Source organism: Oncorhynchus clarkii, chromosome 4 (genome assembly GCF_045791955.1).
Source record: "Oncorhynchus clarkii lewisi isolate Uvic-CL-2024 chromosome 4, UVic_Ocla_1.0, whole genome shotgun sequence".
NCBI classification, from domain to species: Eukaryota; Metazoa; Chordata; class Actinopteri; order Salmoniformes; family Salmonidae; genus Oncorhynchus; species Oncorhynchus clarkii.
Window position 1 is genome coordinate 85,425,465 of NC_092150.1, and position 25,668 is coordinate 85,451,132.

General features: G+C 49.8%; 1 protein-coding gene across 2 annotated transcripts in view; it reads left to right on the forward strand.

Moving 5' to 3' along the window:
* Nucleotides 1-4,529: 4,529 nt before the first annotated feature.
* LOC139407391 (ryanodine receptor 3-like) overlaps nt 4,530-25,668 on the forward strand; it is a 270,933-nt gene continuing 249,794 nt past the window's right edge. For both annotated transcript variants that reach the window (XM_071151137.1, XM_071151138.1), the window contains exon 1: nt 4,530-4,689. In XM_071151137.1, the coding sequence (XP_071007238.1) occupies nt 4,642-4,689 (48 nt within the window). In that variant the 5' untranslated portion in view covers nt 4,530-4,641. The remainder of the gene's footprint in view (nt 4,690-25,668) is intronic.

A 25,668-nucleotide genomic window follows, 5' to 3' on the forward strand; every position in this document is an offset into this window, starting at 1 on the left:
GCCACAGTGAGAGAGGCACTGAGGTATCAGGCAGCCACGGTGAGAGAGACACTGAGGCATCAGGCAGAGGTGAGAGAGACACTGAGGTATCAGGCAGAAGTGAGAGAGACACTGAGGTATCAGGCAGATGTGAGAGAGACACTGAGGTTTCAGGCAGAGGTGAGAGAGACACTGAGGTATCAGGCAGAGGTGAGAGAGACACTGAGGTATCAGGCAGATGTGAGAGAGACACTGAGGTATCAGACAGAGGTGAGAGAGACACTGAGGTATCAGGCAGCAGCGGTGAGAGAGACACTGAGGTATCAGGCAGAGGTGAGAGAGACACTGAGGTATCAGACAGAGGTGAGAGAGACACTGAGGTATCAGGCAGCAGCGGTGAGAGAGACACTGAGGTATCAGGCAGAGGTGAGAGAGACACTGAGGTATCAGGCAGCGGTGAGAGAGACACTGAGGTATCAGGCAGCGGTGAGAGAGGCACTGAGGTATCAGGCAGCCACGGTGAGAGAGGCACTGAGGTATCAGGCAGCCACGGTGAGAGAGGCACTGAGGTATCAGGCAGCCACGGTGAGAGAGACACTGAGGTATCAGGAAGCGGTGAGAGAGACACTGAGGTATCAGGCAGCAGTGGTGAGAGAAGCACTGAGGTATCAGGCAGCAGTGGTGAGAGAGGCACTGAGGTATCAGGCAGCCACGGTGAGAGAGACACTGAGGTATCAGGCAGCCACGGTGAGAGAGGCACTGAGGTATCAGGCAGCAGCAGTGAGAGAGGTACTGATTGAGGTGAGGGATCAAACCATAGACCCTGTGATAAAGATTGAGGCCCAGTCCTTGTCAGAGGAGATGGGATCATACCGCTTCAGCATCTGTACGGTGGTGTGGCATGACATCTTGAGCCAGATCCAACAAGTGAGCAAGCTGATGCCGTCTCCCAGGATGCATGTGGATGTTGCAGTCAGTCTTCTCAGAAAGACAGAGAGAGGTATCAGCAGCTACAGGGCAACAGGCTTTATGACTGCACAAACGTCAGCCAAGGATATTTGCGAGGGTATGAATGTAGAGGCCGTTCTACAACAAAAAAGGCTGAGGTCCACAATGCAGCAATTTTCATACGAATCATTTGATGAGCCTTTGAGTGATGCCCTGAACACGCTGGTGGTGACATTTTTCAATGTCATTGTTGATGCTGCAACCTCAGCCCTTCAGGAAAGATTTTCCACATTGGAAAATGTGGGAGAGAAGTTTGGAGTGCTGTCAAGGCATGAGGAGGTTGGCAATAAATAGGCCATAGGAGCGAATAGTTACAATTTAGCAGATTAACAATGGAGTGATAAATGAGCAGATGATGATGCGCAAGTAGAGATACTGCTGTGCAAAAGAGCAGAACAGTAAATTAAAATCAGTATGGGGATGAGGTAGATAGATTGGGTGGGATATTTACAGATAGACAGTACAACTGCAGCGATCGGTTCAGCGATAATCTGCATCAACTGCAGCGATCGGTTCAGCGATAATCTGCATCAGCTGCAGCGATCGGTTCAGCGATAATCTGCATCAGCTGCAGCGATCGGTTCAGCGATAATCTGCATCAGCTGCAGCGATCGGTTCAGCGATAATCTGCATCAGCTGCAGCGATCGGTTCAGCGATAATCTGCATCAGCTGCAGCGATCGGTTCAGCGATAATCTGCATCAGCTGCAGCGATCGGTTCAGCGATAATCTGCATCAGCTGCAGCGATCGGTTCAGCGATAATCTGCATCAGCTGCAGCGATCGGTTCAGCGATAATCTGCATCAGCTGCAGCGATCGGTTCAGCGATAATCTGTATCAGCTGCAGCGATCGGTTCAGCGATAATCTGTATCAGCTGCAGCGATCGGTTCAGCGATAATCTGCATCAGCTGCAGCGATCGGTTCAGCGATAATCTGCATCAGCTGCAGCGATCGGTTCAGCGATAATCTGCATCAGCTGCAGCGATCGGTTCAGCGATAATCTGTATCAGCTGCAGCGATCGGTTCAGCGATAATCTGCATCAGCTGCAGCGATCGGTTCAGTGATAATCTGCATCAGCTGCAGCGATCGGTTCAGCGATAATCTGCATCAGCTGCAGCGATCGGTTCAGCGATAATCTGTATCAACTGCAGCGATCGGTTCAGCGATAATCTGCATCAGCTGCAGCGATCGGTTCAGCGATAATCTGCATCAGCTGCAGCGATCGGTTCAGCGATAATCTGTATCAACTGCAGCGATCGGTTCAGCGATAATCAGGTTCTCTTCTTTATAAGTGTGTTATTCTATTTGTTCATTTGTGTGATTTTGGATTTGTGCATTTTAGTATTATTTGTGTTTTGTTAGAAATAGGTTAATAGTGTAATTATTTGATTCCCTTTTTTATTTGTATTTATATACTACAATGTGTTTCTATTGGTCTTTGTTACTTCTTTTTGATGTTTGTGAGTCTTATTTCTGTATATAATTTATATTTATATAGGTCGCCCAAGGAGCCATACGAGCTAGAACCACCACTGGGTTTGCTTATCGTAAGGAACCCAAAATGATTTATACTTCTACTTTTGAAGTATATATTTTAGCAATTACATTTACTTTTAATACTTAAGTATATTTAAGCAATTAGACACGAGGGGGTGTGGTAAATGGCCAATATACCACGGCTAAGGGATGGTCTTGTTGCTGACTGCCTGGATACAGCCCTTGGCTGTGGTGTATTGGCCAGATATCACAAACCCCCGAGGTGCCTTATTGCTATTATAAACTGGTTACCAACGTAATTAGAGCAGTAAAAATACATATTTTGTCATACCTGTGGTATACGGTCTGATATACCACGGCTGTCAGCCAATCAGCATTCAGGGCTCAAACCACCCTGTTTATAAGTAAAACCAAATACTTTTAGACTTTGAATCAAGTAGTATTTTACTGGCTTTTACGTGAGTAATTTACTACTAAGATTTCGTTATTTTTACTCAAGTTTGACAATTGTATACTTTTCCACCACTGACTGTTAAATGTAATTCAAGCAATCAGCCTGTCAAGTATTCAACCATGTGCGGCTAGAAGGCAACACAGGGTGCAGTTTCCTTCCTTAACCACTGGGGGGACGCATTTGCCGTGAGTGTCCATTAAAGCTACAATATGTAACTTTTTGGGCTACCCAATAAAATCACATCGAAATGTGAGTTATAGATCTATCATACGCATTGAAAGCAAGTCAATGTTCTATGTGCACTATTTCTATGCTTCCCATTCTTTCGTTTAATTTAGATTATTTTACTTCTGGATTTGTACAGCAGCTTCACGCAGCTGAAAATACAATATTTTCAACACAATTTCTGCTTGTTTTGTCGCATAAACTGAAATTAGGAGAGCTATTCTAATTCTAGCAACCAGGAAATGGCAAAGCTATTTGGCGCAGCTGTCTAAGGCACTGCATCTTAGTGTCACTATAGTACCTGGTTCAAATCCAGGCTATATTGCATCCGGCCGTGATTGGGAATCTCATAGGGCGGTGCGCAATTGACCCAGCGTCGTTGGGGTTTGGCCGGAGTAGATGTCATTGTAAATAAGAATTTGTTCTTAACTGACCTGTCTGGTTAAATATATATAAATATATTTAAAGTAGCCTTGTCTTGTTGCACTCTGTTACACCATAGTCCACTAGATGTCAGCAGTGTCTTCAACAACACTGTGCGCTGCTTTCACAGCATCATATGTTCGCTGGACACGTGTTTCTTCAAGAACTATGTTGGCATAATGTAACTAACTACATAATGTAGTTACAGGGTAAATAGGTTAAATAACGTCGGGTAAGCAGGCAGCATTTGTCAACCAGAATGGGCTAAAGTTATCAATTTCCCTCAATGTAGCCTGGGGCAGTGGTTGGGATATTGTAGAAACAGTAGGTAGGCTATGTAGCATATATAGTGTTTTGTTTCTTTAAAACGGCGTAAAGATACACCAAAACAAAGAGAATAATAGCGTGTTGAGCGGACAGTCGTCCTTGCAGACAAGGTCATCTATCTTCAATTGAGAATATTACGATTCTTAGGCTATAGTTGTTTTCAAGAAATCAAAAGCAAAATTAAACACTTTTATATTTTTTAACTGTCTGTTCCATCTCAACAGATAGAGAGATAAAGAGTGGGAGAGAGAGATGTGCCTCCACGCCAACTTTGTATTCAACACAATTATTGTCATTAAATTCTCCGTTCTGACCCATTCTTAATATCGTCAATAAACTGCTGACTCCAGTGTTTTAAACTTGAATGCCCGCGGATTGACAGTGACAGACGTTGTCATTCCATTCAGCATCATTTAACATCCTCACTCTCCTCATCCTCGTCCGCTGGCCGAGGCGCGCTCCTCTCCTCTCGAACCCACCGTAGCGCACTGCTGGCATTGGCAGCGGCAGGGAGTCCACGGACCGGGGAGGGTAGGCATTGAATGACAGACAGTACGCGGTGTGGTGTGCAGTGGGCGCGGAGGGCTTACCCGGTCTGCCCTATATGGTTGTGGAATTAGCTCCATGCTAATATCGGCAGGAGAGGCAAAGCATCGCGTTTCTATCTAGCCTACTGCCTCTCTAGTCAGTGGTGTCTTTCAGAGTCTAAACAGGCTCCTTCACAGCCATGGCTGAGGGCGGAGAAGGGGAAGATGATATACAGTTCTTGCGAACTGTAAGTAGATACATTATTTGCCTACTTTTTATGCATAACAAAAGCGTGTTTTTTTTCTTGTATCGGGTGTGGATATGGTTTTATATTGCTACAACTGATGCTGGATAGAGAGAGAAAGAAAGAGTGTCCTTTGCTTGAATACCTGGACTAATGCTAGATCTGGATATTACAACTTTCAAAATGATTATAATGCTCTGTCTTAAAATATATGTTTTTTGCGCAGTTTTATTTTGGGGTGTTTTATATAATGCATGAGATTCTGCCCTTTTTGGGGAAATTGTCCTATAAGTGTATGGTGCACGTTATGGGCTGCAGCGCAGTGAACTAGCGGCATTTTGGCTCCCCCAGCACCTGTCGCCACACTGGGATTTAAATGAAAGTCCCAGCTGCACGTGCAAGGGGCACATTTATGGGCCTACATAACCATAACCAAATGTTTAAAAAACAATGCAGGATAAAAGTTGTGATTTTTTATGAACTTTCTAATATGATTCGTTTTGAGTATGGTTGTGTTGTCAGATCTGCTGGCCTCTATAATGACAATCATTTATAGATTAAACTTGAAGAACATAAGGTTTCTTGTTTTTTTTTCTCTCGGGTTTTCTATCTGCGTGTGGGTTGTAAAGTCCTTTTCTGATAGGCTGTTGCTGAAGCTATTTTTTACCTGTGTGCTTTGCTTTGACACAGGGTGAGGTGTTTTAATAAGTTCTGTTCACACGTTAGAGAACCCCAGGCAAGGCTCAGCTGTTTTAGTGGTCACCGCAGATTGGTTTCTTACCATAGGCTACATAGGGTAGATGTTGGCGTACAAGGCATTTGTTTTTTTGTTAAAGATATGATGTACAGTATGTATGTTGGCCTGGTGTGAATAACCATCCATCAGAGTTGGTTGACCATTGACATATCGGCTAGTCCGGACTAGCCTTTACCACCTTGGGACACTGGAGATGTGTGTGTCACCTATAACTCAGCTAATTCAGTATGGTTCCTAAAGGTATCACCTGTCCCAATGGGCTACTGGTTGTAGACTATAGCTTGTGTACATTCAGATAATGACCTCTATTAAGAGGTCATTATAAAAGGCCTAATGCTTGGAGTTTGGATCGTTTGTGAAATCTTAGACATGCTGTTGCCGATAAAGTGTCATACGATGGAGAATAACACATTACATTTGGTGGTTTGGTTGTCGCTCTCAGGAGCAACTTGAATTTGGATGTTGATCCAAATGATTAAGTGAGCATAATTGATTTGTACCATACCATTATCTAGAGTTGGTTTTAGATCCATAGCTTACAGTACGTTATCATAGAGAGAAAAGCCAGTGGTGGATGTTTGACAGGTGACAGGTCGGACACCAGTATTTAACAGGCCTGCGATATGCTGACCCCGATGGCTCTCAGATTCCCGACACTCACACCACTCAATGGCATCCTGATTATCTGATGACAACAGGCATATTCCAGGAGGGTTTCCCCTCTGGGCCCCAAGTACACATGACATTATGTCAATAGTCTAATCAGGCTTTAGTCTGTCACAAAATACTATCAATAGTATATTGATACATAAACATGCACGTCAGTGTTCATTTAATTTGAAATGTGTTATTAGATATGATTTATATGTCATTCATAATTGAGTTGTTAATTTGTCATTTTGGTTGATGTACCATTACAGATATTATAATATTCCAACATAGTCTTTATGTCCATTCATATTTTATATTTGTATCTTTAGATCTTTAGATGTTCAGGATATCTTCAAATATCTGAAGTGCATTATCAACATCCTCAACAAGCCCTGGTATTTAGAACGATCAACGGATCTTCCAAGATGTGTAAGGCCTAGGATATGATTAAATTATCAGCATGCCACCAGATCTGGGGATCGAGGCCGGAGTGTGTTATGCTGTTGAGGTGTAAAAGTGATAAGCCTGGCAGAGCCCTGGGCCTCTCATATACCTAGGTCTCTCAGTCGGGAGGAATTAAGGAAAAAGATTTTGAGTGGAAGAGGGACGCGTTACATCACCATGACAACCTCAATATGAAGGATACCCCCCCCCCCCCCCCCCCCCCCCACAATTGACTGTTTAGTAATTTACAACCCTTTGAAACGCCTCATCCTTTCCAGTTGTGGGTGGGTATAACTTGTGGAACGTTCCAACAGGAATCTGTTCCAAAAACGTCGTATATAACAAGGTTGTCAACACACAACGCATACAAAGTTGTATAGCGGGCCGAATAAGGTACCGGGTAGGGAGTGGACTATTTTAATTAGCTTTTTCACTCACCACATTTATTCCGGCAAATGTCTGTCCTCACTCTGGTAGCCTATGGACAAACATTAAGAATACGCTACGTGATGAGTTAATGCCTATTAGGCAGCTAGTTGAATTGATCATGCTACTTTGTATCCGTTGTTCTTTGGCAACCTTGTACTTTACGAAGTTTTTGGAACAGATTCCTGTTAGAAAGTTCCACAAATGATACCCGTCCGTTCGCATTTAGGTGCGACTTGAAGACTTTGAAGTTCTTGAATTTGTCCAGAACAGACCGACCGACACGAGCTACGTTTCCATCCAACTGGCTACATATTGTCTAGATATGATTCTAAAATCCGCATGAAAACATTACGCGCATTTTCCCATAAGGGATATGTTTCCATCAAATTGATTTGTTGCGGATAAAAGACTGTGCGTGATGACGTAGTGCACATAAACAAATGCATTTTGTTCCCATGTACTGAATGCAAAAATACAAGTTAAATGTGTTTCCATTGCATGTTCAACTCTGATGTACTGATGATTTTCTCACCTCCCAAAAATGTTGCGTTAAATAGCGAATGTGCCCCAACAGTTTGCAGATACAGTGTGGGTATAGTCTATATACCTGATGAGATTATTATCGATAAATGACAGCCAAGCATCGATGATCATGTCATCAGAATAAGACCTTCAATATTTATTGGAAAGGAGCATCAAGCTCATCGCCGTGCACTTTCACCACCCTGTGAAGTTTATCATCATGTATTTCATCTGTAGCCTAATAAACTGCATGCTTTCCCGATGAGTCGTAATGTGATGGTCACAAAACATGTCATCGCGTGCCTCCCAAGTTTACTTGATGGTTATTAAAATCAATATTTGCACATAAAAACGTTTCCAACGATAAATATCGCATAATTAATTAACCAACACAAAAAGATCCCACCGTGTCTATAGTATTTTGTTTTGTCGACATTTGGAAAGTCTACTAACAAATGTTCTTGTTCCATCAGGCCTGGTATTAAAAATTTTTATCCAACAAGTAGCCTACTTCATTCCATAAAAAGGTTGGATGGAAACCTGGTTACAGAATTCAAATGGCCGTGGCTTTTATCTGCAGCATTGGCAGCTGTTGAATTGTATGGCCTTATTATTTCGCTGATAGAATATTCTGTCAATGGCGCTATTTCAGGCATCATGACTGTCTGTCTATGTTCAGAATATTAAAGATGACAGAACTCCTTGTATTGCAGTCTGATGAGTATTAGCAACAGGTAGAAGAGCGTTTCTTTTTGAATCGGTAATGGTGTTGCAGTATAAATGGAAGAACTATCAACACAACAACAAAATAAGGGAATTTATGTTGCACATCAACTGATGTGTATTCACAAGAGCGGTAGCTTTTTGTAATAATTGGTAATGAAGTTTCAGTCCTGGCAAGTGGAAAACAACATGTAAGAATTTGAAGCATTTCCAAGAAATTGGACTTGTTCATCATCTCAGTTACAAAGTGTGATTGTGGAGTCAGAAGTTCAAATGCTTGGATGTACAGTAGTGCTGAGCGATTAACCGACATTTCGTATTTTTTTTCGGTTATTAAGCAACTAATTGACCCACATTAAATGACTTGAAATATAGTTAGTGTTTTGTGTGCCCAATGCGCCGTTTCTCTAGAGAGAAATCAAATAATTTATGAGAAAAGTCATGTCAAGAACTATGTGGGACCCTGGGCAGAAGGGAGCTGCAGTTTTCCTTGAGCAATATTCAACCAAATTCAGTGCAAGAACGTGGTAATTAACTACAATACACACAATCCATTGCGCCTGTTTTTCCCCATCTCAGACAGATGAATTTACTATGTTAGGTTAGAAACACACAGACTTGCGTAGAGAGGAAATGTACACAACAGATGAGAAAGTTAGAGAAAGTTTGTGAAATGATTCCTTATCTACGTTGAAGAGACAGCTCTGCAGCATGCTTAGGCAGGCTAGGCCAGCTAAATAGGATGACTGAAGACAGTACAGTTTGGGGAGCAGAAAGAAAGTTGTCTGGCTTTTTGGTTGCTTCTGCCTGAACAGAGATGATATGATGACTTTAAGGAATGCAAAATAATAAAGTCATCAAATAAAAACTAAGTAATAAACACAACTGAATTTTTTAAATTATTTCATAGTCATTTTCTGTTTCTTCTATTGATGTCTACCCAATGTAGACCTGACAGAGACAATATTCAATATTTTCAATGTTTTGGCAATTGAATGTTCACTATTTTTGGCTTTGGAATGTCCCTTAAAATCTCTAAAAAATCATTTTAATGTCATTATTTCATAATACATTTAATTAATGTTTTAAAAAATTATTGAAATCGTACACCGTGATTATTTTCAAACCGACTTCAAAAGATCTAATCGCTCAGCACTAAAACTACAGGTAACTGCCAAAATAAAGGAAACACCAATATAAAGTGTGTTAGTAGTGCATTGGGGCACCACGAGCCAGAACAGATTTAATTCACCTTGGTATATCTTCTACAAGTGTCTAGAACTCTATTGGAGGGATGTGACACCATTCTTCCACAAACAAAATGAGATAATTTGGTGTTTTGTTGATGGTGATGGAAAGCGGTGTCTCTGGTTCTGCTCCAGAACCTCTTAGAAGTGTTCAGTTGGGTGAGATCTGGTGACTGAGACGGCCATGGCATATGGTTTACAACGTTTTCATGCTCATAAAACCATTCAGTGTCCGCTCTTGCACTGTGGATATGGGGCATTGTCATCCTTGTCATACATAGCCACGATAGGCAAAATAATGGCGCAAATAATGGTGTGCCCAGGATTTTTATACATGAACCTAAGCATGATGGGATTTCTTTGCTTAATTAAGTTAGGAACCACTCCTGTGTGGAAGCACCTGCTTTCAATATACTTTGTATACCTCGTCTACTTAAGTGTTTCCATTATTTTGGCAGTCACACATATATTTCTATTCCAATGATATCAAATGTTGTGGTTGTGATGTCATTAACTCAAGGGGTGATATGCAGAGTTGTGTGCTTTTCCTAGTCCCTAGCCTAGGTGCTTTTCCTAGTCCCTAGCCTAGGTGCTTTTCCTAGTCCCTAGCCTAGTCGTCGTCGTCTCGTCCCCTCCCCCCCTAGCAGTAGCTGCAGCACAATGCTTATTTGGAGATGATGTTGTTCTGGAAGCACTCTACATTTCATAGGGCAGCTCTTTATATTTAGCCTCTTTAAAACAAAAACAGATGCTGCCAAAGCCCATGTATACACACTGTACACGCGCTCCCTTGCTTGCTGGCTCCCGCCCACACCACAACATGGGTCATCATTGCATCAGCTGGGCAGATAGCACAAGACCAGTGGCATTTTAGCACCATTTAGATAATAAACAGCTTGCTACCGCAGAGTTTTATAGGGCATGAAGATATAGTCAGGACTGTGGAGAATAAGACAAGGATAGCTGTAGGAGCAACACTGTGGAGAATAAGACGAGGATAGCTGTAGGAGCAGCATTGTGGAGAATAAGACAAGGATAGCTGTAGGAGCAACACTGTGGAGAATAAGACGAGGATAGCTGTAGGAGCAACATTGTGGAGAATAAGACGAGGATAGCTGTAGGAGCAACACTGTGGAGAATAAGACAAGGATAGCTGTAGTAGCAACACTGTGGAGAATAAGACAAGGACAGCTGTAGGAGCAACACTGTGGAGAATAAGACGAGGATAGCTGTAGGAGCAACACTGTGGAGAATAAGACGAGGATAGCTGTAGGAGCAACACTGTGGAGAATAAGACGAGGATAGCTGTAGGAGCAATACTGTGGAGAATAAGACGAGGATAGCTGTAGGAGCAACACTGTGGAGAATAAGACGAGGATAGCTGTAGGAGCAACACTGTGGAGAATAAGACGAGGATAGCTGTAGGAGCAACACTGTAGAGAATAAGACGAGGATAGCTGTAGGAGCAACACTGTGGAGAATAAGACGAGGATAGCTGTAGGAGCAACACTGTGGAGAGTCTGTTAGAAGCAGTTTGAATATTAATTATGTTGTTTGATTACATTACTGTATCTCAGTGATTCACTTTGCAGTTATTGTACGATGACTCATCTTTGTTTTAGGCTGTTTTGACCAAGATATATACAAAACAAATGTACAAATATCTGCTGTGTTTGACACAAAAATTACACCGTTTTGTTACATGTTTCCCAGTGTTTAAACAGTTTATTTGCACTGCTGCTGTTCAAATTCATTACAAATCTGACCACTTTGTCCACAAAAAGATGATTGCATGTCTTTGGGGATCTATGTCATGTCACAGGGTTGGTGAGAGAACACTAGGATACATTTGGGGTAGTAGAGGTGGTCGGCAGTGGTTTCTATGACAATTAAAATACCATTGTTTGACTCCCCGTCTCTCCAGAGCTCTTTCATCCTGTTGAAATGAAAATGAGAGGATTTAAACTGCTGGGCCAGAGCCACTTGAGATTGGTTTGCAGCCAGGTGGATTTCAGCCAGGTGGATTTCAGCCAAGGGTGTCTGACTGTCTGTGCCTCTGTGGTACCACAGACAGGTAATGGTATGTGGGCCAGCTTCCTGAATCCAGATTAGTCCTATAAATGTATTCATAATCTGTCTTTATCAGAAAACTGAAATTGGTCCTTTAAAGTTTGGAATAAACCATTGTTTTGTGTTTGGGGCCAGGTTTGTCCTGTGGTTTTGCAGACATGACAGGTGTTGATCCATGCCAAGATTTACCTGTGGTATTGCAGACATGACAGTGCTCAGAGTCATCACTATCCTCCAGGAGAGGCTCAGAGTCACCATCTGTCCTCCCCTAGGGGCTCAGAGTCATCTCTGTCCTCACTAGGGGCTCAGAGTCATCACTGTCCTCCACTAGGGGCTCAGAGTCATCACTGTCCTCCACTAGGGGCTCAGAGTCAACACTGTCCTCCACTAGGGGCTCAGAGTCATCACTGTCCTCCACTAGGGGCTCAGAGTCATCTCTGTCCTCACTAGGGGCTCAGAGTCATCACTGTCCTCCACTAGGGGCTCAGAGTCAACACTGTCCTCCACTAGGGGCTCAGAGTCATCACTGTCCTCGGGCTCAGAGTCATCACAGTTCTCCCCTAGGGGCTCAGAGTCATCACTGTCCTCCACTAGGGGCTCCGAGTCATCACTGTCCTCCACTAGGGGCTCAGAGTCATCAATGTCCTAGGGACTCAGAGTCATCACTGTCCTCCACTAGGTGCTCAGAGTCATCACTGTCCTAGGGGCTCAGAGTCATCACTGTCCTCCACTAGGGGCTCAGAGTCATCACTGTCCTAGGGGCACAGAGTCATCACTGTCCTCAACTAGGGGCTCAGAGTCATCACTGTCCTAGGGGCTCAGAGTCATCACTGTCCTCCACTAGGGGCTCAGAGTCATCACTGTCCTCCACTAGGGGCTCAGAGTCATCACTGTCCTCCACTAGGGGCTCAGAGTCAACACTGTCCTCCACTAGGGGATCAGAGTCATCACTGTCCTCCACTAGGGGATCAGAGTCATCACTGTCCTAGGGGCTCAGAGTCATCACTGTCCTCCACTAGGGGCTCAGAGTAATCACTGTCCTCCACTAGGGGCTCAGAGTCAACACTGTCCTCCACTTGAGGATCAGAGTCATCACTGTCCTCCACTAGGGGATCAGAGTCATCACTGTCCTAGGGGCTCAGAGTCATCACTGTCCTCCACTAGGGGGTCAGAGTCATCACTGTCCTTCACTAGGGGCTCATAGTCAACACTGTCCTCCACTAGGGGCTCAGAGTCATCACTGTCCTCCACTAGGGGTTCAGAGTCATCACTGTCCTCCACTAGGGGCTCAGAGTCAACACTGTCCTCCACTAGGGGCTCAGAGTCATCACTATCCTCCACTAGGGGCTCATAGTCATCACTGTCCTCCAGGAGAGGCTCAGAGTCATCACTGTCCTAGGGGCTCAGTGTCATCTTTGTCCCCCACTAGGGGCTCAGAGTCATCACTATCCTAGCGGCTCAGAGTCATCACTGTCCTCCACTAGGGGCTCAGAGTCATCACTGTCCTCCACTAGGGGCTCAGAGTCATCACTGTCCTAGGGGCTCAGAGTCATCACTGTCGTCCACTAGGGGCTCAGAGTCATCACTTTCCTGGGGGCTCAGAGTCATCACTGTCCTCCCCTAGGGGCTCAGAGTCATCACTGTCCTAGGTGCTCAGAGTCATCACTGTCCTCCACTAGGGGCTCAGAGTCAACACTGTCCTCCACTAGGGGCTCAGAGTCATCACTATCCTAGGGGCTCAGAGTCATCACTGTCCTCCACTAGGGGATCAGAGTCATCACTGTCCTCCACTAGGGGCTCAGAGTCATCACTGTCCTAGGGGCTCAGAGTCATCACTGTCCTCCACTAGGGGCTCAGAGTCATCACTGTCCTCCACTAGGGGCTCAGAGTCATCAATGTCCTAGGGGCTCAGAGTCATCACTGTCCTCCACTAGGGGCTCAGAGTCATCACTGTCCTAGGGACTCAGAGTCATCACTGTCCTCCACTAGGGGCTCAGAGTCATCACTGTCCTCCACTAGGGGCTCAGAGTCAACACTGTCCTCCACTAGTGGATCAGAGTCATCACTGTCCTCCACTAGGGGCTCAGAGTCATCACTGTCCTAGGGGCTCAGAGTCATCACTTTCCTCCACTAGGGGTTCAGAGTCATCACTGTCCTCCACTAGGGGCTCAGAGTCATCACTGTCCTCCACTAGGGGCTCAGAGTAATCACTGTCCTCCACTAGGGGCTCAGAGTCATCACTGTCCTTGGGGCTCAGAGTCATCACTGTCCTCCCCTAGGTGCTCAGAGTCATCACTATCCTCGGGGCTCAGAGTCATCACTGTCCTCGGGGCTCAGAGTCATCACTGTCCTCCCCTAGGGGCTCAGAGTCATCACTGTCCTCCACTAGGGGTTCAGAGTCATCACTGTCCTCCACTAGGGGCTCAGAGTCAACACTGTCCTCCACTAGGGGCTCAGAGTCATCACTATCCTCCACTAGGGGCTCATAGTCATCACTGTCCTCCAGGAGAGGCTCAGAGTCATCACTGTCCTAGGGGCTCAGTGTCATCTTTGTCCCCCACTAGGGGCTCAGAGTCATCACTATCCTAGCGGCTCAGAGTCATCACTGTCCTCCACTAGGGGCTCAGAGTCATCACTGTCCTCCACTAGGGGCTCAGAGTCATCACTGTCCTAGGGGCTCAGAGTCATCACTGTCGTCCACTAGGGGCTCAGAGTCATCACTTTCCTGGGGGCTCAGAGTCATCACTGTCCTCCCCTAGGGGCTCAGAGTCATCACTGTCCTAGGTGCTCAGAGTCATCACTGTCCTCCACTAGGGGCTCAGAGTCAACACTGTCCTCCACTAGGGGCTCAGAGTCATCACTATCCTAGGGGCTCAGAGTCATCACTGTCCTCCACTAGGGGATCAGAGTCATCACTGTCCTCCACTAGGGGCTCAGAGTCATCACTGTCCTAGGGGCTCAGAGTCATCACTGTCCTCCACTAGGGGCTCAGAGTCATCACTGTCCTCCACTAGGGGCTCAGAGTCATCAATGTCCTAGGGGCTCAGAGTCATCACTGTCCTCCACTAGGGGCTCAGAGTCATCACTGTCCTAGGGACTCAGAGTCATCACTGTCCTCCACTAGGGGCTCAGAGTCATCACTGTCCTCCACTAGGGGCTCAGAGTCAACACTGTCCTCCACTAGTGGATCAGAGTCATCACTGTCCTCCACTAGGGGCTCAGAGTCATCACTGTCCTAGGGGCTCAGAGTCATCACTTTCCTCCACTAGGGGTTCAGAGTCATCACTGTCCTCCACTAGGGGCTCAGAGTCATCACTGTCCTCCACTAGGGGCTCAGAGTAATCACTGTCCTCCACTAGGGGCTCAGAGTCATCACTGTCCTTGGGGCTCAGAGTCATCACTGTCCTCCCCTAGGTGCTCAGAGTCATCACTATCCTCGGGGCTCAGAGTCATCACTGTCCTCGGGGCTCAGAGTCATCACTGTCCTCCCCTAGGGGCTCAGAGTCATCACTGTCCTCCACTAGGGGCTCAGAGTCATCACTGTCCTAGGGACTCAGAGTCATCACTGTCCTCCACTAGGGGCTCAGAGTCATCACTGTCCTCCACTAGGGGCTCAGAGTCAACACTGTCCTCCACTAGTGGATCAGAGTCATCACTGTCCTCCACTAGGGGCTCAGAGTCATCACTGTCCTAGGGGCTCAGAGTCATCACTTTCCTCCACTAGGGGTTCAGAGTCATCACTGTCCTCCACTAGGGGCTCAGAGTCATCACTGTCCTCCACTAGGGGCTCAGAGTAATCACTGTCCTCCACTAGGGGCTCAGAGTCATCACTGTCCTTGGGGCTCAGAGTCATCACTGTCCTCCCCTAGGTGCTCAGAGTCATCACTATCCTCGGGGCTCAGAGTCATCACTGTCCTCGGGGCTCAGAGTCATCACTGTCCTCCCCTAGGGGCTCAGAGTCATCACTGTCCTCCACTAGGGGCTCAGAGTCATCACTGTCCTCGGGGCTCAGAGTCATCACTGTCCTTCACTAGGGGCTCAGAGTCATCACTGTCCTCCACTAGGGACTCAGAGTCATCACTGTCCTCCCCTAGGGGCTCAGAGTCATCACTGTCCTCGGGGCTCAGAGTCATCACTGTCCTCTCCTAGGGGCTCAGAGTCATCACTGTCCTCGGGGCTCAGAGTCATCACTGTCCTCGGGGCTCAGAGTCATCACTGTTCTCCACTAGGGACTCAGATTCATCACTGTCCTAGGGGCTCAGTGTCATCACTGTCCTCCACTAGGGGCTCAGAGTCATCAATGTCCTAGGGGCTCAGAGTCATCACTGTCCTCCACTAGGGGCTCAGAGTCATCACTGTTCTCCACTAGGGACTCAGATTCATCACTGTCCTAGGGGCTCAGTGTCATCACTGTCCTCCACTAGGGGCTCAGAGTCATCAATGTCCTAGGGGCTCAGAGTCATCACTGTCCTCCACTAGGGGCTCAGAGTCATCACTGTCCTAGGGACTCAGAGTCATCACTGTCCCCCACTAGGGGCTCAGAGTCATCACTGTCCTCCACTAGGGGCTCAGAGTGAACACTGTCCTCCACTAGGGGATCAGAGTCATCACTGTCCTCCACTAGGGGCTCAGAGTCATCACTGTCCTAGGGGCTCAGAGTCATCACTGTCCTCCACTAGGGGTTCAGAGTCATCACTGTCCTCCACTAGGGGCTCAGAGTAATCACTGTCCTCCACTAGGGGCTCAGAGTCATCACTGTCCTTGGGGCTCAGAGTCATCACTGTCCTCCCCTAGGGGCTCAGAGTCATCACTATCCTCGGGGCTCAGAGTCATCACTGTCCTCGGGGCTCAGAGTCATCACTGTCCTCCCCTAGGGGCTCAGAGTCATCACTGTCCTCCACTAGTTGCTCAGAGTCATCACTGTCCTCGGGGCTCAGAGTCATCACTGTCCTTCACTAGGGGCTCAGAGTCATCACTGTCCTCCACTAGGGACTCAGAGTCATCACTGTCCTCCCCTAGGGGCTCAGAGTCATCACTGTCCTCGGGGCTCAGAGTCATCACTGTCCTCCCCTAGGGGCTCAGAGTCATCACTGTCCTCGGGGCTCAGAGTCATCACTGTCCTCGGGGCTCAGAGTCATCACTGTCCTCCCCTAGGGGCTCAGAGTCATCACTGTCCTCCACTAGGGGCTCAGAGTCATCACTGTCCTCGGGGCTCAGAGTCATCACTGTCCTCCACTAGCTGCTCAGAGTCATCACTGTTCTCCACTAGGGACTCAGATTCAACACTGTCCTAGGGGCTCAGTGTCATCACTGTCCTCACCTAGGGGCTCAGACTCATCACTGTCCTCGGGGCTCAGAGTCATCACTGTCCTCGGGGCTCAGAGTCATCACTGTCCTCCACTAGGGGCTCAGAGTCATCACTGTCCTCCACTAGGGGCTCAGAGTAATCACTGTCCTCCACTAGGGGCTCAGAGTCATCACTGTCCTTGGGGCTCAGAGTCATCACTGTCCTCCCCTAGGTGCTCAGAGTCATCACTATCCTCGGGGCTCAGAGTCATCACTGTCCTCGGGGCTCAGAGTCATCACTGTCCTCCCCTAGGGGCTCAGAGTCATCACTGTCCTCCACTAGGGGCTCAGAGTCATCACTGTCCTAGGGACTCAGAGTCATCACTGTCCTCCACTAGGGGCTCAGAGTCATCACTGTCCTCCACTAGGGGCTCAGAGTCAACACTGTCCTCCACTAGTGGATCAGAGTCATCACTGTCCTCCACTAGGGGCTCAGAGTCATCACTGTCCTAGGGGCTCAGAGTCATCACTTTCCTCCACTAGGGGTTCAGAGTCATCACTGTCCTCCACTAGGGGCTCAGAGTCATCACTGTCCTCCACTAGGGGCTCAGAGTAATCACTGTCCTCCACTAGGGGCTCAGAGTCATCACTGTCCTTGGGGCTCAGAGTCATCACTGTCCTCCCCTAGGTGCTCAGAGTCATCACTATCCTCGGGGCTCAGAGTCATCACTGTCCTCGGGGCTCAGAGTCATCACTGTCCTCCCCTAGGGGCTCAGAGTCATCACTGTCCTCCACTAGGGGCTCAGAGTCATCACTGTCCTCGGGGCTCAGAGTCATCACTGTCCTTCACTAGGGGCTCAGAGTCATCACTGTCCTCCACTAGGGACTCAGAGTCATCACTGTCCTCCCCTAGGGGCTCAGAGTCATCACTGTCCTCGGGGCTCAGAGTCATCACTGTCCTCTCCTAGGGGCTCAGAGTCATCACTGTCCTCGGGGCTCAGAGTCATCACTGTCCTCGGGGCTCAGAGTCATCACTGTCCTCCCCTAGGGGCTCAGAGTCATCACTGTTCTCCACTAGGGACTCAGATTCATCACTGTCCTAGGGGCTCAGTGTCATCACTGTCCTCCACTAGGGGCTCAGAGTCATCAATGTCCTAGGGGCTCAGAGTCATCACTGTCCTCCACTAGGGGCTCAGAGTCATCACTGTTCTCCACTAGGGACTCAGATTCATCACTGTCCTAGGGGCTCAGTGTCATCACTGTCCTCCACTAGGGGCTCAGAGTCATCAATGTCCTAGGGGCTCAGAGTCATCACTGTCCTCCACTAGGGGCTCAGAGTCATCACTGTCCTAGGGACTCAGAGTCATCACTGTCCCCCACTAGGGGCTCAGAGTCATCACTGTCCTCCACTAGGGGCTCAGAGTGAACACTGTCCTCCACTAGGGGATCAGAGTCATCACTGTCCTCCACTAGGGGCTCAGAGTCATCACTGTCCTAGGGGCTCAGAGTCATCACTGTCCTCCACTAGGGGTTCAGAGTCATCACTGTCCTCCACTAGGGGCTCAGAGTAATCACTGTCCTCCACTAGGGGCTCAGAGTCATCACTGTCCTTGGGGCTCAGAGTCATCACTGTCCTCCCCTAGGGGCTCAGAGTCATCACTATCCTCGGGGCTCAGAGTCATCACTGTCCTCGGGGCTCAGAGTCATCACTGTCCTCCCCTAGGGGCTCAGAGTCATCACTGTCCTCCACTAGTTGCTCAGAGTCATCACTGTCCTCGGGGCTCAGAGTCATCACTGTCCTTCACTAGGGGCTCAGAGTCATCACTGTCCTCCACTGGGGACTCAGAGTCATCACTGTCCTCCCCTAGGGGCTCAGAGTCATCACTGTCCTCGGGGCTCAGAGTCATCACTGTCCTCCCCTAGGGGCTCAGAGTCATCACTGTCCTCGGGGCTCAGAGTCATCACTGTCCTCGGGGCTCAGAGTCATCACTGTCCTCCCCTAGGGGCTCAGAGTCATCACTGTCCTCCACTAGGGGCTCAGAGTCATCACTGTCCTCGGGGCTCAGAGTCATCACTGTCCTCCACTAGCTGCTCAGAGTCATCACTGTTCTCCACTAGGGACTCAGATTCAACACTGTCCTAGGGGCTCAGTGTCATCACTGTCCTCACCTAGGGGCTCAGACTCATCACTGTCCTCGGGGCTCAGAGTCATCACTGTCCTCGGGGCTCAGAGTCATCACTGTCCTCCACTAGGGGCACAGAGTCATCACTGTCCTCCTCTAGGGGCTCAGAGTCATCACTGTCCTAGGGGCTCAGAGTCATCACTGTCCTCCCCTAGGGGCTCAGAGTCAACACTGTCCTAGGGGCTCAGAGTCATCACTGTCCTCCACTAGGGGTTCAGAGTCATCACTGTCCTCCACTAGGGGCTCAGAGTCATCACTGTCCTCCACTAGGGGCTCAGAGTAATCACTGTCCTCCACTAGGGGCTCAGAGTCATCACTGTCCTTGGGGCTCAGAGTCATCACTGTCCTCCCCTAGGGGCTCAGAGTCATCACTATCCTCGGGGCTCAGAGTCATCACTGTCCTCGGGGCTCAGAGTCATCACTGTCCTCCCCTAGGGGCTCAGAGTCATCACTGTCCTCCACTAGGGGCTCAGAGTCATCACTGTCCTCGGGGCTCAGAGTCATCACTGTCCTTCACTAGGGGCTCAGAGTCATCACTGTCCTCCACTAGGGACTCAGAGTCATCACTGTCCTCCCCTAGGGGCTCAGAGTCAACACTGTCCTCGGGGCTCAGAGTCATCACTGTCCTCCCCTAGGGGCTCAGAGTCATCACTGTCCTCGGGGCTCAGAGTCATCACTGTCCTCGGGGCTCAGAGTCATCACTATCCTCCCCTAGGGGCTCAGAGTCATCACTGTCCTCCACTAGGGGCTCAGAGTCATCAATGTCCTAGGGGTTCAGAGTCATCACTGTCCTCCACTAGGGGCTCAGAGTCATCACTGTCCTCCACTAGGGGCTCAGAGTAATCACTGTCCTCCACTAGGGGCTCAGAGTCATCACTGTCCTTGGGGTTTAGAGTCATCACTGTCCTCCCCTAGGTGCTCAGAGTCATCACTATCCTCGGGGCTCAGAGTCATCACTGTCCTCGGGGCTCAGAGTCATCACTGTCCTCCCCTAGGGGCTCAGAGTCATCACTGTCCTCCACTAGGGGCTCAGAGTCATCACTGTCCTCGGGGCTCAAAGTCATCACTGTCCTTCACTATGGGCTCAGAGTCATCACTGTCCTCCACTAGGGACTCAGAGTCATCACTGTCCTCCCCTAGGGGCTCAGAGTCATCACTGTCCTCGGGGCTCTTAGTCATCACTGTCCTCTCCTAGGGGCTCAGAGTCATCACTGTCCTCGGGGCTCAGAGTCATCACTGTCCTCGGGGCTCAGAGTCATCACTGTCCTCCCCTAGGGGCTCAGAGTCATCACTGTTCTCCACTAGGGACTCAGATTCATCACTGTCCTAGGGGCTCAGTGTCATCACTGTCCTCCACTAGGGGCTCAGAGTCATCAATGTCCTAGGGGCTCAGAGTCATCACTGTCCTCCACTAGGGGCTCAGAGTCATCACTGTTCTCCACTAGGGACTCAGATTCATCACTGTCCTAGGGGCTCAGTGTCATCACTGTCCTCCACTAGGGGCTAAGAGTCATCAATGTCCTAGGGGCTCAGAGTCATCACTGTCCTCCACTAGGGGCTCAGAGTCATCACTGTCCTAGGGACTCAGAGTCATCACTGTCCCCCACTAGGGGCTCAGAGTCATCACTGTCCTCCACTAGGGGCTCAGAGTGAACACTGTCCTCCACTAGGGGATCAGAGTCATCACTGTCCTCCACTAGGGGCTCAGAGTCATCACTGTCCTAGGGGCTCAGAGTCATCACTGTCCTCCACTAGGGGTTCAGAGTCATCACTGTCCTCCACTAGGGGCTCAGAGTAATCACTGTCCTCCACTAGGGGCTCAGAGTCATCACTGTCCTTGGGGCTCAGAGTCATCACTGTCCTCCCCTAGGGGCTCAGAGTCATCACTATCCTCGGGGCTCAGAGTCATCACTGTCCTCGGGGCTCAGAGTCATCACTGTCCTCCCCTAGGGGCTCAGAGTCATCACTGTCCTCCATTAGTTGCTCAGAGTCATCACTGTCCTCGGGGCTCAGAGTCATCACTGTCCTTCACTAGGGGCTCAGAGTCATTACTGTCCTCCACTAGGGACTCAGAGTCATCACTGTCCTCCCCTAGGGGCTCAGAGTCATCACTGTCCTCGGGGCTCAGAGTCATCACTGTCCTCCCCTAGGGGCTCAGAGTCATCACTGTCCTCGGGGCTCAGAGTCATCACTGTCCTCGGGGCTCAGAGTCATCACTGTCCTCCCCTAGGGCCTCAGAGTCATCACTGTCCTCCACTAGGGGCTCAGAGTCATCACTGTTCTCCACTAGGGACTCAGATTCAACACTGTCCTAGGGGCTCAGTGTCATCACTGTCCTCCCCTAGGGGCTCAGAGTCATCACTGTCCTCGGGGCTCAGAGTCATCACTGTCCTCGGGGCTCAGAGTCATCACTGTCCTCCACTAGGGGCACAGAGTCATCACTGTCCTCCTCTAGGGGCTCAGAGTCATCACTGTCCTAGGGGCTCAGAGTCATCACTGTCCTCCCCTAGGGGCTCAGAGTCAACACTGTCCTAGGGGCTCAGAGTCATCACTGTCCTCCACTAGGGGTTCAGAGTCATCACTGTCCTCCACTAGGGGCTCAGAGTCATCACTGTCCTCCACTAGGGGCTCAGAGTAATCACTGTCCTCCACTAGGGGCTCAGAGTCATCACTGTCCTTGGGGCTCAGAGTCATCACTGTCCTCCCCTAGGGGCTCAGAGTCATCACTATCCTCGGGGCTCAGAGTCATCACTGTCCTCGGGGCTCAGAGTCATCACTGTCCTCCCCTAGGGGCTCAGAGTTATCACTGTCCTCCACTAGGGGCTCAGAGTCATCACTGTCCTCGGGGCTCAGAGTCATCACTGTCCTTCACTAGGGGCTCAGAGTCATCACTGTCCTCCACTAGGGACTCAGAGTCATCACTGTCCTCCCCTAGGGGCTCAGAGTCATCACTGTCCTCGGGGCTCAGAGTCATCACTGTCCTCCCCTAGGGGCTCAGAGTCATCACTGTCCTCGGGGCTCAGAGTCATCACTGTCCTCGGGGCTCAGAGTTATCACTGTCCTCCCCTAGGGGCTCAGAGTCATCACTGTCCTCCACTAGGGGCTCAGAGTCATCAATGTCCTAGGGGCTCAGAGTCATCACTGTCCTCCTCTAGGGGCTCAGAGTCATCACTGTCCTAGGGGCTCAGAGTCATCACTGTCCTCCCCTAGGGGCTCAGAGTCAACACTGTCCTAGGGGCTCAGAGTCATCACTGTCCTCCACTAGGGGTTCAGAGTCATCACTGTCCTCCACTAGGGGCTCAGAGTCATCACTGTCCTCCACTAGGGGCTCAGAGTAATCACTGTCCTCCACTAGGGGCTCAGATTCATCACTGTCCTTGGGGCTCAGAGTCATCACTGTCCTCCCCTAGGGGCTCAGAGTCATCACTATCCTCGGGGCTCAGATTCATCACTGTCCTCGGGGCTCAGAGTCATCACTGTCCTCCCCTAGGGGCTCAGAGTCATCACTGTCCTCGGGGCTCAGAGTCATCACTGTCCTCCCCTAGGGGCTAGTCATCACTGTCCTCCCCTAGGGGCTCAGAGTCATCACTATCCTCGGGGCTCAGAGTCATCACTGTCCTCGGGGCTCAGAGTCATCACTGTCCTCCCCTAGGGGCTAGTCATCACTGTCCTCCCCTAGGGGCTCAGAGTCATCACTATCCTCCCCTAGGGGCTAGTCATCACTGTCCTCCCCTAGGGGCTCAGAGTCATCACTATCCTCCCCTAGGGGCTCAGATTCATCACTGTCCTCCCCTAGGGGCTAGTCATCACTATCCTCCACTAGGGGCTAGTCATCACTATCCTCCCCTACGGGCTAGTCATCACTATCCTCTCCTAGGGGCTAGTCATCACTATCCTCCCCTAGGGGCTAGTCATCACTATCCTCCCCTAGGGGCTAGTCATCACTATCCTCCCCTTTGGGGCTAGTCATCACTGTCCTCCCCTAGGGGCTCAGAGTCATCACTATCCTCCCCTAGGGGCTAGTCATCACTGTCCTCCACTAGGGGCTCAGAGTCATCACTGTCCTCCACTAGGGGCTCAGAGTCATCACTGTCCTAGGGGCTAGTCATCACTATCCTCCCCTAGGGGCTAGTCATCACTGTCCTCCCCTAGGGGCTAGTCATCACTATCCTCCACTAGGGGCTCAGAGTCACCATCTATCCTCCCCTAGGGGCTCAGATTCATCACTGTCCTCCCCTAGGGGCTAGTCATCACTATCCTCCACTAGGGGCTAGTCATCACTATCCTCCCCTACGGGCTAGTCATCACTATCCTCCCCTAGGGGCTAGTCATCACTATCCTCCCCTAGGGGCTAGTCATCACTATCCTCCCCTAGGGGCTAGTCATCACTATCCTCCCCTTTGGGGCTAGTCATCACTGTCCTCCCCTAGGGGCTCAGAGTCATCACTATCCTCCCCTAGGGGCTAGTCATCACTGTCCTCCACTAGGGGCTCAGAGTCATCACTGTCCTCCACTAGGGGCTCAGAGTCATCACTGTCCTAGGGGCTAGTCATCACTATCCTCCCCTAGGGGCTAGTCATCACTGTCCTCCCCTAGGGGCTAGTCATCACTATCCTCCACTAGGGGCTCAGAGTCCATCTATCCTCCCCTAGGGGCTAGTCATCACTGTCCTCCCCTAGGGGCTAGTCATCACTATCCTCCCCTAGGGGCTCAGAGTCAACACTGTCCTAGGGGCTCAGAGTCATCACTATCCTCCACTAGGGGCTAGTCATCACTATCCTCCACTAGGGGCTAGTCATCACTGTCCTCCACTAGGGGCTCAGAGTCAACACTGTCCTAGGGGCTCAGAGTCATCACTATCCTCCACTAGGGGCTAGTCATCACTGTCCTCCCCTAGGGGCTAGTCATCACTATCCTCCCCTAGGGGCTCAGAGTCAACACTGTCCTAGGGGCTCAGAGTCATCACTGTCCTCCCCTAGGGGCTAGTCATCACTATCCTCCACTAGGGGCTAGTCATCACTGTCCTCCCCTAGGGGCTAGTCATCACTGTCCTCCCCTAGGGGCTCTGAGTCATCACTGTCCTCCCCTAGGGGCTAGTCATCACTGTCCTCCCCTAGGGGCTCTGAGTCATCACTGTCCTCCACTAGGGGCTAGTCGTCACTGTCCTCCCCTAGGGGCTCAGAGTCATCACTGTCCTAGGGGCTCAGAGTCATCACTGTCCTCCCCTAGGGGCTAGTCATCACTATCCTCCACTAGGGGCTCAGAGTCATCACTATCCTCCCCTAGGGGCTCAGAGTCATCACTGTCCTCCCCTAGGGGCTCAGAGTCATCACTATCCTCCCCTAGGGGCTCAGAGTCATCACTGTCCTCCCCTAGGGGCTCAGAGTCATCACTGTCCTCCCCTAGGGGCTAGTCATCACTATCCTCCCCTAGGGGCTAGTCATCACTGTCCTCCCCTAGGGGCTCAGAGTCATCACTATCCTCCCCTAGGGGCTCAGAGTCAACACTGTCCTCGGGGCTCAGAGTCATCACTATCCTCCCCTAGGGGCTAGTCATCACTATCCTCCCCTAGGGGCTAGTCATCACTGTCCTCCCCTAGGGGCTCAGAGTCAACACTATCCTCCCCTAGGGGCTAGTCATCACTATCCTCCCCTAGGGTCTAGTCATCACTATCCTCCCCTAGGGGCTAGTCATCACTATCCTCCCCTAGGGGCTAGTCATCAGTGTCCTCCCCTAGGGGCTCAGAGTCATCACTATCCTCCCCAAGGGGCTAGTCATCACTATCCTCCCCTAGGGGCTAGTCATCACTATCCTCCCCTAGGGGCTAGTCATCACTATCCTCCCCTAGGGGCTAGTCATCACTGTCCTCCCCTAGGGGCTCAGAGTCATCACTATCCTCCACTAGGGGCTAGTCATCAGTGTCCTCCCCTAGGGGCTAGTCTTCAGTGTCCTCCCCTAGGGGCTAGTCATCAGTGTCCTCCCCTAGGGGCTCAGAGTCATCACTGTCCTCCCCTAGGGGCTAGTCATCAGTGTCCTCCCCTAGGGGCTGGTCATCACTGTCCTAGGGGCTAGTCATCAGTGTCCTCCCCTAGGGGCTAGTCACCAGTGTCCTCCCCTAGGGACTAGTCATCACTGTCCTAGGGGCTAGTCATCACTATACTCCACTAGGGGCTAGTCATCAGTGTCCTCCCCTAGGGGCTAGTCATCAGTGTCCTCCCCTAGGGGCTAGTCCATCAGTGTCCTCCCCTAGGGGCTCAGAGTCATCACTGTCCTCCCCTAGGGGCTAGTCATCAGTGTCCTCCCCTAGGGGCTGGTCATCACTGTCCTAGGGGCTAGTCATCAGTGTCCTCCCCTAGGGGCTAGTCACCAGTGTCCTCCCCTAGGGACTAGTCATCACTGTCCTAGGGGCTAGTCATCACTATCCTCCCCTAGGGGCTAGTCATCACTGTCCTCCCCTAGGGGCTCAGAGTCATCACTATCCTCCCCTAGGGGCTCAGAGTCAACACTGTCCTCGGGGCTCAGAGTCATCACTATCCTCCCCTAGGGGCTAGTCATCACTATCCTCCCCTAGGGGCTAGTCATCACTGTCCTCCCCTAGGGGCTCAGAGTCAACACTATCCTCCCCTAGGGGCTAGTCATCACTATCCTCCCCTAGGGTCTAGTCATCACT